This window comes from Haliotis rubra, unplaced genomic scaffold (assembly GCF_003918875.1).
Source record: "Haliotis rubra isolate DU_JTF1 unplaced genomic scaffold, ASM391887v1 Scf54, whole genome shotgun sequence".
NCBI classification, from domain to species: domain Eukaryota; kingdom Metazoa; phylum Mollusca; class Gastropoda; order Lepetellida; family Haliotidae; genus Haliotis; species Haliotis rubra.
In genome coordinates, this window is record NW_025767235.1 from 2362989 (window position 1) to 2376363 (window position 13375).

Here is a 13375-nt window from a genome sequence, read left to right on the forward strand (position 1 = left end):
CATCTTTGTTTTTTTTTTTGTGTGTGTACGTAAGGTCAGTGAGGGTATGACTAATTATAATTCAGAAATATGCTACGATTTTCCACATGGAGAGGCACAAAACTGAGGTACTATGAATGTATCTAGATCTCACTAGACGTGATCCCGCCGCATGTGTTGTCGTGACGACCTGCTTTCACCTGGTTTGTACATGAACGAACCCAATTGACCTCTATAGCCACGAATGCCTGGCGCCACCAGCATTGGTATCGCAAGTCATCCATCTCTCCCTCCCCTAGACTAACAACTAGTCTCTGAAATGAATATATTCTACTGAAAAAAGTTCATAGTAAAAAAATATATATATAATGAAAAGGAGCCCTGAGACTTTCTTCATTTGAAGCTGAGGAAATCTAGTCTTGCTTGGCCTTTCTTGGATATATTTGCTTCAGGGTCTGTCCGACAGACTATCCCTCCCCCTCTCTCTCTCTCTCACACACACACACACACACACACACGTGTCTTTAGGACGTTACACATGCGTGTGTGTGTGTGTGAGAGAGAGAGAGAGAGATAATGTACCAATTCTGGTGACGTCCTAAAGACTTTCTTGGCGTCATGCCAGGTGTGACAAGGTTCAGTTGCAAAACAATGAACTTAGTATCAGTGGATTAAGAAACTCTCCAATGTGAACAGCACCACGTCCTCGTCTCCAAGGTGCTGCCTATCGGGGCGGTACATGATAGACGAGTGTGTGCCATATAGCTGCTGACAGCTGTCTATCAAACGTCGCTCCATGATCATATTGACAGACAGCTGGCTGATCGTGACCTCTGACCGCCTCGCAGATAACATGATGTCATTTCACACGAGGAAGGTCTAACGTGAAACCTTGATCCGACATCAACCTAACGGATTAAGGAGTCGAGTAAAAGGTTGTTGAATAGAAGAGCTGAGACTTGAAGTGACGTGTACAATGACGGTCAGGTGGAATACATGGCGGACAATGGGAGGGCAGCATATACCTCATACCTGAGTCCAGGAGGGAGGACTCAGGGGTGCCCCATCGCCACGATATTGGGTCTTCAGACCCTCTATTCTAGTATAAGTGCTCGCCAACCAGACAGAGATTAAGATCAACGCTTGTGATCCTGAGCATGTGTCCCCGACGAGTAGGCTTTAGTGGAGGTTATATTATACGAGCGCTTCATTTCGTTCGCTTGTGAAATGCCCTTTGATTGAATGAGGAGCGTGATGTGATAATATCACTTTCACACCTTAATATTCATTTTGTAAAAACAATAAATGTTTTGATTTTGACGTTCGCAATGTGTCATCCTTAGAATGTTTTGTTATCATATTCCTCAATACAATAGAAAAGTATACTTCACGAGAATAACGTTTGTGTGAAGGGCAATTTTATTCAAGCAGTTTCGACACACAATAGTGATTGCTGTATTGACACAGTGTAAAAAAAACACACACACACACACACACACACACACACACACTGACTTCTTCTATTGAAGCTGATTTCCGGTTAACATCATCATAATAATAATAATAATAATGTACTTGTATAGCACCTAATTATAGTGGTGCTTCACAAAGTTAAAAATAAAATAAACAGAGTTATTGGTTGGAGAGATAGGGTTTCAAGTCTCGGCGGAATGACTGGACAGAGTCCGTAGATTTAAGAGATGTTGGGAGGCTGTTCCACAGAGTGGAAGCCACAACAGAAACAGCCTGGCTAGCTTACTTTGTCCTCGTGAAGGGTACACAGAGCTGGAGTTGATCAGATGAGCGGAGCCTACGAGCAGGGATATAGGGAGTGAGGAGGGCCTTCAGATAGGCTGGAGCAGTGTCAGTGTGGAGAACAGAAAAGCAGATGGTCAGGATCTTGAAGGATATTCGCTGTTTGATGGGTAGCGAGTTTTCTGAGAATTGGAGTGATGCGCTCATGTAGTCTAGTGCGGGTTATGAGGCGGGTTGCTTTGTTCTGAACTCTCTGGATCCAGAAAAAAGAGAGTTGCAATAGTCCAGATGGGACGAGACGTAGGAATGAATCAACGTTTTGCAGGTATCAGAATCCAAATATTTTCGGATTCTACCGATGGTGTGGAGCTTGAAATTGACGGTTCTTGCTGTTTTGAGTGCCTGTGCTTTGCCTGACATGCATTTGTCCATTTCAACTCCAAGATTTTTGACTGAGGATGACGGAGTCACAGAAGATGTTCCCACCAAAAAAAATAGTCCAATTATGTATCAACATGAGTATCATCACGTAACACACGGAAACCAACACATGCTGGCTTTCGAATGCACTTCCGAAGAACAGCCGCCATCTTCGATCTGAAGTTATCATAAAGAAATTCAAAGAAAAGTAATTATGTAAGGTCAGTGAGTGTGTGACTAATTAAAATTCAGAAAAATGCTACGGTTTTCCACATGGAGAGGCGTAAAACCGAGCGTCAATGAAGGTATCTAGACCTCACTTGACGAGATCCCACCGCATAATGATGTGAAGACGACCTCCTTTCCCCTGATTTGTACATGAACGTACCCAGTTGACTTCAACAGCCCCGAGAGCCACGAATGCCTGTCCTTTTGTGAATTTTATCAAGGATTTTACTCCGTGTGGAGAGGTGACTCACATTATTTAATTTAGGAATAAACGGGTAAATCTTAAATCTCATAAGTCAGCTATTCCATTAAACTAAAAAAACGTGTGTACGCATCAACCCTCTGTTTCACAGTAAAGCAAGGTTGAATATGTAGTCCCATATTAGTTTGTTATCTGTATGAATAATCTACTAGGCTGTCGTTCGAAATTTTCTTTTCAGATTCTTGAATTACATTACCAAGAATTCACACACCTACGCAATGCTGACGATCGCATTCTTCAACATTAACAATATCTCGAAATTCACAAATAGATAGACGCTAAAAGTTAATCTTAGTAAAACTATAGTTGTTGCAGTAGAGCCGGGAGCGGGTACTCCTAACTGGATCAAGTTATTAAACAACGTCATCCCCACTGAGATATCAACAAGTATACTACATACACAGTAGAGACACACAAGCTACACTAGGTGATCTAGACCCATTTCCTCTTACCGTCAACATTTAACAGTTATGTATAAATACTAAATACGTATAAAAAGATCATAATTGTAAACTGTTTTTCATTCAGCCCCGACGGACGATAAGTCAGGTGAGGAGATCAAACGCTCAACGATCGATAGGACTCATTGTTTACTTCCAGACCAGACTGATGGCAAGGCCAACAACACAGACTATATCTCGTGAAACAAAAATAATGCATCAACAAAGAAATAACTTTTCATAAATCTGAAATTCAAATCATTTTAATCCCGATCAACATAAAGGAACAGAGTAAAGACATTTACGAAATTTACAATATACAAAATTACAACTTTGGGTTTGAGAGAGGTACAAACCCGAACACATCCCTGAGAATAGCGTTTATGTACACCAGGGCTCTCATCTCCTCTTGTCTCTCTCTGCATCATGTTGGTCTCGATTGCCGAGCTATAGTTCAAACTTCAGAAACATAACCGAGCGTCCTGATACCCCAGCTTTAACGCATGTTTCACATTCTCTGTGAAAATACCATCTCCAGGGGCACGTTTTTTGCACAGCATGTTTCACATTCTCTATGAAAATACCATCTCCAGGGGCACGTCTTGTGCACAGCATGTTTCACATTCTCTGTGAAAATACCATCTCCAGGGGCACGTCTTGTGCACAGCATGTTTCACATTCTCTGTGAAAATACCATCTCCAGGGGCACGTCTTGTGCACAGCATGTTTCACATTCTCTGTGAAAATACCATCTCCAGGGGCACGTTTTGTGCACAGCATGTTTCACATTCTCTATGAAAATACCATCTCCAGGGGCACGTCTTGTGCACAGCATGTTTCACATTCTCTGTGAAAATACCATCTCCAGGGGCATGTCTTGTGCACAGCATGTTTCACATTCTCTATGAAAATACCATCTCCAGGGGCACGTCTTGTGCACGGCATGTTTCACATTCTCTGTGAAAATACCATCTCCAGGGGCACGTCTTGTGCACAGCATGTTTCACATTCTCTGTGAAAATACCATCTCCAGGGCACGTCTTGTGCACAGCATGTTTCACATTCTCTGTGAAAATACCATCTCCAGGGGCACGTCTTGTGCACAGCATGTTTTCACATTCTCTGTGAAAATACCATCTCCAGGGGCACGTCTTGTGCACAGCATGTTTCACATTCTCTGTGAAAATACCATCTCCAGGGGCACGTCTTGTGCACAGCATGTTTCACATTCTCTGTGAAAATACCATCTCCAGGGGCACGTCTTGTGCACAGCATGTTTCACATTTTCTGTGAAAATACCATCTCCAGGGGCACGTCTTGTGCACAGCATGTTTCACATTTTCTGTGAAAATACCATCTCCAGGGGCACGTCTTGTGCCAGCATTTTTCACATTCTCTGTGAAAATACCATCTCCAGGGGCACGTTTTGTGCACAGCATGTTTCACATTTTCTATGAAAATACCATCTCTAGGGGCACGTCTTGTGCACAGCATGTTTCACATTCTCTGTGAAAATACCATCTCCAGGGGCACGTTTTGTGCACAGCATGTTTCACATTTTCTGTGAAAATACCATCTCCAGGGGCACGTCTTGTGCACAGCATGTTTGAAATAAGAAACGATGGGTTTTCTAAATAGGTATTATTAGTTTCATTATCATTGGTATTTAATGATTCGGGTTTTTGTGTGTTTTCATTGCATGTTTATTGCATCATGATTCCACGTTTTAACAAGCCCGTATATTAGCACGTGGACAGGCGTATCAGGGGATACCGTTTCCACGTTGATAGTAAATAAAGTATAACTATAACTTATGATCAGACTCGGTTAGAGTTGGTTATATCGCTGCCTTTCTCTGATGGCGATTCGGTGCCTCACTCTGAAGAGGATGTTTGAAAGCCCGGATCTGGACCCAACCCAAAACAGTAATAGAATTGTCCTGTACTTGGAAGGGTATCTCTTATGAATCATTTCTCACCTCACATGTCATGATATGGATATTAACTCTGGACCACCAAATAGCCAAACATGTTGGAATAACTTAAGTACTTTCCTGTGGTATCTGCACTTGGCATCCACATGCTTTCCCCATATTTACTCTCCTTGAACTCATCTCAGTATTTATTACAAGGAACAAGTGAATGCAATATCTAAATTGGATTTACTGGTGAATATTTTCTTTGTATGTTTACGCCTTATTTTCTCGTTATTATCATTGTTACTATATTGTATATTTATGGTGGCCACATGCATACGTGCAAACACCAAGTTGCGGGTACAGCAACGTGCAGTGAACTTGGACAAAGTACTGTGACTATGTGTCCCAGTCCACCCAGCTGTGAATGGGTACCTCGTTAGGATGAGAAGGCCACAATAACTCGGTGCGCCTAGTGGCTGCAAGAGTTGTATGCTCCCCAGAGAGTTGAGATTGATAACACGATGTGCCGTTGAGACTGACATCCAATGGTCGAGGGAAAAAATACCAGCGCCTTGAGCAAGCACTAGTTGCCTGGATATGTGCGCTATATAAATATCATATAATAATAATAACAACGCTTGCTTGAGAGATGCAACTGGCGGAATCGGGTGGTCAGGCTGGCTGACGTGGTTGATAAATGTAATGGTATCCCAAATTCGCTTCGCATGATGCCAATCACTGGATTGTTTGTTCCAGACTCGATTATTTACTGATCATAGTTGGAATATAGCAGGACGTGACGGAGACAGCAAACACACAAACACTTTGTAACATAGCAGACCAATGCGCCAGATTACAAACATCGGTTAACACTGTACAATGCTGTGACCTTTTGATAAAGTTATAGAAGTGCCTGAAGGTCGGTTCCTGGTGGCACCACCGACGTAACCAACCACGTGTTGGCTTCCACGACGCCAGGGTTATCCAGCCTTATCTCTGAAGCCACGAATCAACGACTGTCGTTCCAACGCAAAGATCACATCGCCATTTTCTGTCATCACTCTTGATCATGAAGGTCCTGTTGTTGCTCGCTCTGTCCCTCGTCACGTGCAAGGTGGGTATTGAGGGTGGTTGGGTAACGTCTTGTCTATATACAAAGAAATTACAAGCCTAATGTTGTAAGTTATGCAACAATACGGTCAGCATATGGTTCCTTCTGAGTAATTCACAAGAGATAACATTTGAACGATTCACTTGTTAACAATGACTCCACCAAGATCATATAAAGCCACCACGAATGCAGATTTATGAAATAGGTGGTGTTTTAAATGCAAAAAAGCCAGAACATAATTGGGTACAGTCTGTGATTGTTAGTCAAATATTAGTCAACTGCCATATTTGTTGCCCTCAATCTTTATTCCTCAAAGTTACCGCCCACGGTAGTACATGCGTTATATAATACAAACATAATATTTACAACAAGATGGCAAATAATTTCTTGAAAAAATGTGACAAATTCTTAATTATCTTAATATTCCCATTACACATCAGGTTCTTATAATTTACCAAAGATGGACATTGGTAATTATACTCATTACTCCGACTTTTCCGTTGAGTTGATGAGTACAATCAAATAGATAGTGGAATTCATCTCCGATAAGTCTAGAGTTACACTTTGTACATAATCTTTCTCGACGAGGGATATTATAATACAGCCCCCCTTCTATTGGTAAATTACGGTTGCTTGTTCTAAAATATAATATTGGTTTATAAACGTTTTCATTCAATAGAAGATATTGCTCAAAGATATTTTTAACAACATATCCCCAAATAATTCAGTTCAATGTTTGTCAGTAGGTCAACATGATCAGCTCTCTTCATAACAAGGAGGGGTAGGCAGCCCCTCCAATCGCCCGAAGCAAAATTTAATAAAGCTGTTCGCAATACACTCAGGGGCAAAAGAAACGATACCAAACTTTTTGAAATTATAATTTGTGTTTGGACTTTGATATTTTGAGCATTTATGGTCAGAAACATTCAGTCGAACGCAACAAAACTGACTCAATGAAACAGCGATGCACGTGCAAAGCAAGAACCCAGAAAAGTGAACGTATTCACGAACGTTTCGTGCACGTGCACACATGACACACGTGACAAATATTCGGTATAAAAGCATGTGAAAATGTTTATGGACATCTACATTTTACGATTAATTTGCGACCATGCCGAGATTATCGAAAGAAGAGATAAAGGGCAATCGGCATGATCCAGCTTGACGCTACCCACAATCACGTCGCCAGGACCTATTGTTGTACCCGACTTACAATAACCAGGCTGATGACCCGTTACAGACAGACAGGCAGGACACAGGACAGGCCGAGGAGTGGCAGACCTCGGGTCACGACCCCAGCTGAAGACCGGTACTTGCGTACCCTGCATTTGCGCAACCGATTCCTCACTGTGACGTCATCAGCATCGACTGCGCTGGGTCATCGTATCAGCCGAAGGACGGTGTCCAGGAGACTTCGTCAGCATGGTATCCGAGCTGATGACAGCAGAATCCTCCTCAACAGACCTGACGGCAGGACACGAGTGCATCGACGCAGAGGAGAGCGGACGGCCCGTTGCTGCGTGCATGAGGTTGAGCCGTTTGGCGGTAATGGCGTTATGGTGTGGGGAGGGTTATGTGGTGACAGAAAGACAGATCTGGTTGTTGTCGATGGGAATTTGAATGGGCAGCGTTATATCGACCAAGTCCTTCGGCCAGTTGTTCTACCCTTCCTACAACAGAAACCAAGAACCGTATTTCAACAGGACAACGCCCCATGTCACACAGGTCAATGTGTTCAAGGCTTTCTCAACGCCAACAACGGTGTTGTCCTGCCATGGCCTTCACGCTCTCCGGAACATTCACTCATTTGTGGGACCATCTTGGGAGACAGATTCGTGCCAGACAGGTCGCCCCAGTGAACAGACAAACCCTCATCCAGGCTTTGAGGGAGGAGTGGAACAGGATACCTCCTCACGTGATCAGACGTCTGACCTCATCTGTTCGACGTCGTGTTAGAGCCTGCATCGATGCCTGTGGTGACCACATTCGATATTGACTCACAGGAGTGTCCCTGTGTCACTGACATTGACTTATCTCATCATACTGGAGTGATCGAATACAGGACATATGAATATTATGGGTTTTTGCAATTATCTCAAACAATTATTGGCCTCGATTAATGAATTTGATTTTCCATGCTCCTCACCTATTTGTCTTCAAATTACAACATTGATTTCTATTTATCTTTTGTTATCTTTTATTAATTAGCCTCAATAATATGGTATCGTTCCTTTTGCCCCTGTATGATATTGGAGTCGGTCAATATACACCTCTGTACCTCTAAGACAGCAAACAATATGATTGGTGTTTCGTACAGACAGCAAAACTATTTAAGTATCTACCCAGATTCCATTCGTGTTTAGTGTAGCTTTTCCCTGCACAACAGATCCGGGATAGACTTGGTCTTCAGTAACCCAGGTCACCGCGATATTGCTTGGATATGGTAAGGTTTTAATGAACGGGCGGACACACGGAAACCCTGACCTACGTGCGTGACCTAGTCATGTTCAGATCAAGGCCCTGTGGTCAAGAAGGGTCCCATTCAGATCCTGTGGTCAAGAAGGGTCCCTATACTACCTTGTCCTTTACACCATTCAGATCCTGTGGCCAAGAAGGGTCCCTATACTACCTTGTCCTTTACATCATTCAGATCCTGTGGCAAAGAAGGGTCCCTATACTACCTTGTCCTTTACACCATTCAGATCCTGTGGTCAAGAAGGGTCCCTATACTACCTTGTCCTTTACACCATTCAGATCCTGTGGTCAAGAAGGGTCCCTATACTACCTTGTCCTTTACACCATTCAGATCCTGTGGTCAAGAAGGGTCCCTATACTACCTTGTCTTTTACACCATTCAGATCCTGTGGTCAAGAAGGGACCCTATACTACCTTGTCCTTTACACGAGTCCGATACTGTGGTCAAGCAGAGACCCTATACTACCTTGTCCTTTACACGATTCCGATACTGTGGTCAAGAAGGGACCCTATACTACCTTGTCCTTTACACGATTCAGATCCTGTGGTCAAGAAGGGTCCCTATACTACCTTGTCCTTTACACCATTCAGATCATGTGGTCAAGAAGGGACCCTATACTACCTTGTCCTGTACACCATTCCGATACTGTGGTCAAGAAGGGTCCCTATACTACCTTGTCCTTTACACGATTCCGATACTGTGGTCAAGAAGGGTCCCTATACTACCTTGTCCTGTACACCATTCCGATACTGTGGTCAAGAAGGGTCCCTATACTACCTTGTCCTTTACACCACTCAGATCATGTGGTCAAGAAGGGTCCATATACTACCTTGTCCTTTACACCACTCAGATCATGTGGTCAAGAAGGGTCCCTATACTACCTTGTCCTTTACACCATTCCGATACTGTGGTCAAGAAGGGTCCCTATACTACCTTGTCCTTTACACCATTCCGATACTGTGGTCAAGAAGGGTCCCTATACTACCTTGTCCTGTACACCACTCAGATCCTGTGGTCAAGAAGGGTACCTATACTACCTTGTCCTTTACACCACTCAGATCCTGTGGTCAAGAAGGGTCCCTATACTACCTTGTCCTTTACACGATTCCGATACTGTGGTCAAGAAGGGTCCATATACTACCTTGTCCTGTACACCATTCCGATACTGTGGTCAAGAAGGGTCCCTATACTACCTTGTCCTTTACACCACTCAGATCATGTGGTCAAGAAGGGTCCCTATACTACCTTGTCCTTTACATCATTCAGATCCTGTGGTCAAGAAGGGTCCCTATACTACCTTGTTCTTTACACCATTCAGATCCTGTGGTCAAGAAGGGTCCCTATACTACCTTGTCCTTTACACGATTCGGATACTGTGGTCAAGAAGGGTCCCTAAACTACCTTTTCATTTACACCATTCCGATACTGTGGTCAAGCAGGGACCCTATACTACCTTGTCCTTTACACCATTCCGATACTGTGGTCAAGAAGGGTCCCTATACTACCTTTTCCTTTACACGATTCAGATCCTGTGGTCAAGAAGGGTCCCTATACTACCTTGTCCTTTACACCATTCCGATACTGTGGTCAAGAAGGGTCCCTATACTACCTTGTCCTTTACACCATTCCGATACTGTGGTCAAGCAGGGTCCCTATACTACCTTGTCCTTTACATCATTCCGATACTGTGGTCAAGAAGGGTCCCTATACTATACTACCATTTGTCCTTTACACCATTCAGATCCTGTGGTCAAGAAGGGTCCCTATACTACCTTGTCCTTTACATCATTCAGATCCTGTGGTCAAGAAGGGTCCCTATACTACCTTGTTCTTTTACACCATTCAGATCCTGTGGTCAAGAAGGGTCCCTATACTACCTTGTCCTTTACACGATTCGGATACTGTGGTCAAGAAGGGTCCCTAAACTACCTTTTCATTTACACCATTCCGATACTGTGGTCAAGCAGGGACCCTATACTACCTTGTCCTTTACACCATTCCGATACTGTGGTCAAGAAGGGTCCCTATACTACCTTGTCCTTTACACGATTCAGATCCTGTGGTCAAGAAGGGTCCCTATACTACCTTGTCCTTTACACCATTCCGATACTGTGGTCAAGAAGGGTCCCTATATTGCCTTGTCCTTTACACCATTCCGATACTGTGGTCAAGAAGGGTCCCTATACTACCTTGTCCTTTACATCATTCCGATACTGTGGTCAAGAAGGGTCCCTATACTACCTTGTCCTTTACACCATTCAGATCCTGTGGTCAAGAAGGGTCCCTATACTACCGTGTCCTTTACACCATTCAGATCCTGTGGTCAAGAAGGGTCCCTATACTACCTTGTCCTTTACATCATTCAGATCCTGTGGTCAAGAAGGGTCCCTATACTACCTTGTCCTTTACACCATTCCGATACTGTGGTCAAGCAGGGACCCTATACTACCTTGTCCTTTACACCATTCCGATACTGTGGTCAAGAAGGGTCCCTATACTACCTTGTCCTTTACACCATTCAGATCCTGTGGTCAAGCAGATACCCTATACTACCTTGTCCTTTACACGATTCGGATACTGTGGTCAAGCAGGGACCCTATACTACTTTACATTGTATGTGTCAATGACTTATTTGTGACAAGTGTTATTATTTTCTATTCAAGGCGTTTATTCTGGGTGGCTGCAGCACCGATAAGGACTGCGCTGGGGATGGATGCTGTGTGAAATCGTTTTTCAGCAGCAGATGCTATAACCGTCTTCAGTCTCTGTCAAGATGCTTACTGAAAGCGACCACCAATTCAAACTGCGCCAGCATGTGTGCCACAGGTAGGATCGCTGTGTAATAAAGTATCAGTTTAAGCATGCTCTTAGGTGTGAGCGCATTATATATATATGCAAATTATTGTTAGTATTGTTATAACCACCGGGGTAGGGATTCTGTTGATACTGCGAATTACACAACTTAAATATTTTGTGGAACCTTGTGTCCTATGCAGTTGGCCCAAGTATAAATAGTATTAAATTCTGGTAACACATTTTTGTGATGTTTGACCAGGTCTTCAGTGTGTTGACGAGAGTTCCCTGGATATCGCCATTGAGCCAGGCTACAACACCGGAATGTATGGTCGCTGCGCCCAGCCAGCGTCCGGGGCACCTGCAGTATTAACTACCGCTGCGCCAGTGGTAGCATCTACTTCGTCTAAGTAAACACACATGATGACAACACAAACTGAGTTATTTTGTTTCCTGCCCCTTCACCTACTGACGCACCAGTATCCAAACTGTTGTCGAAACAGATTGACAATCCATTTTTAAAAACAAGCATATAGGAATTATAAAAAAAACATGAATAGATCCATCAGAAAAATGACAATTAAGTAAAAAATTCCAGGTCAATGAAAGTAGTCGTAGGAGATATGGATTTGATCAAAAACATCACAAAACATTAAGATCCAAAACACAATTATCATACCCGTACGAAAAACACCACCTTTGAATAGCCATAACTTGTTCTATGAAATTGAGCCACTAACAGACATGAGTGTGTGCTTACTTCTTCCCTGCAGGAAATAATAATGTTTTTTTAACAACCAGTCAAACCGCTTTGTCTGCAACCGAACCTAGATGATGGCTAAACTGTTGCCTTCAGTGAATATAACCTTCAGGAAAGCAGGGGGTAGTTTGCTCTGAGGTAATTGGGTGGATGGTTAAACTGTTGGCACCACTGAATGTAACTTAGTGCAGTGATGTAGGTAGTTTGCTCTGAGGTAATTGGACGGATTGTTAAACTGTTGGCACCATTGAATGTAACTTAGTGCAGTGATGTAGGTAGTTTACTCTGAGGTAATTGGGTGGACGGTTAAACTGTTGGCACCATTGAATGTAACTTAGTGCAGTGATGTAGGTAGTTTACTCTGAGGTAATTGGGTGGACGGTTAAACTGTTGGCACCATTGAATGTAACTTAGTGCAGTGATGTAGGTAGTTTACTCTGAGGTAAACTGTTGGCACCATTGAATGTAAATCTGAGGTAATTGGGTGGATGGTTAAACTGTTGGCACCATTGAATGTAACTTAGTGCAGTGATGTAGGTAGTTTACTCTGAGGTAATTGGGTGGATGGTTAAACTGTTGGCACCATTGAATGTAACTTAGTGCAGTGATGTAGGTAGTTTACTCTGAGGTAATTGGGTGGACGGTTAAACTGTTGGCACCATTGAATGTAACTTAGTGCAGTGATGTAGGTTGTTATTCTGAGGTAATTGGGTTGGCACATTGAATGTAACAAGATTATTATCTTTAGTAGGGGTACAGTGTAAAAAGGTACAGTGTAAAATGGCACAGTGTTTAGATCCAAACGTAAACTTCAGCGTGTTCCTTGTTCCATCATTACCCCTCACTTGAAATTCATAGTGAATTAAAACTTGCTGTTTTAGGGTTAATGGGGAATACAACATTTTCAGGGTAATTAACCGCTTTATGAACACAACACGACTAAACCTTCGGAGGGATACGAACTTCCAAAATTATTATTATTATTTATTATTGGATATATAGCGCACATATCCACGCACTAGTGCATGCTCAAGGCGCTGGTATTTCTTTCCTCGATCATCGGATGTCAGTCTCAACGGCACATCTTATTATCAATCCCAACTCCCTGGGGATCATACAACTCTTGCTGCCACAAAGCGCACCGAGTTATTGTGGCTTTCCCATCCTTACGAGGTACCCATTCACAGCTGGATGGACTGGGACACATAGTCACAGTATTTTGTCCAAGTTTAC

The 13375-nt window shown here is 43.0% G+C and overlaps 1 protein-coding gene across 1 annotated transcript; it reads left to right on the plus strand.

Annotated features, from left to right (window-relative positions):
• Positions 1–5963: 5963 nt before the first annotated feature.
• Positions 5964–11818, plus strand: LOC124253393. Its single transcript, XM_046687143.1, has 3 exons — positions 5964–6116; positions 11253–11415; positions 11645–11818. The coding sequence occupies exons 1-3, from the start codon at positions 6072–6074 to the stop codon at positions 11794–11796; spliced, it is 360 nt and encodes a 119-aa protein (XP_046543099.1). The 5' UTR covers positions 5964–6071; the 3' UTR covers positions 11797–11818.
• Positions 11819–13375: the final 1557 nt, after the last annotated feature.

What these genes read in the sequence shown, in the direction of transcription:
- LOC124253393 (XM_046687143.1), top strand. Translation starts at nt 6,072, where the DNA reads ATGAAGGTCCTGTTGTTGCTCGCTCTGTCCCTCGTCACGTGCAAG. An exon ending in TGTCCCTCGTCACGTGCAAG is followed by an intron (nt 6,117 to 11,252) that starts GTGGGTATTGAG and finishes TTTCTATTCAAG; the next exon opens with GCGTTTATTCTGGGTGGCTG. An exon ending in CGCCAGCATGTGTGCCACAG is followed by an intron (nt 11,416 to 11,644) that starts GTAGGATCGCTG and finishes ATGTTTGACCAG; the next exon opens with GTCTTCAGTGTGTTGACGAG.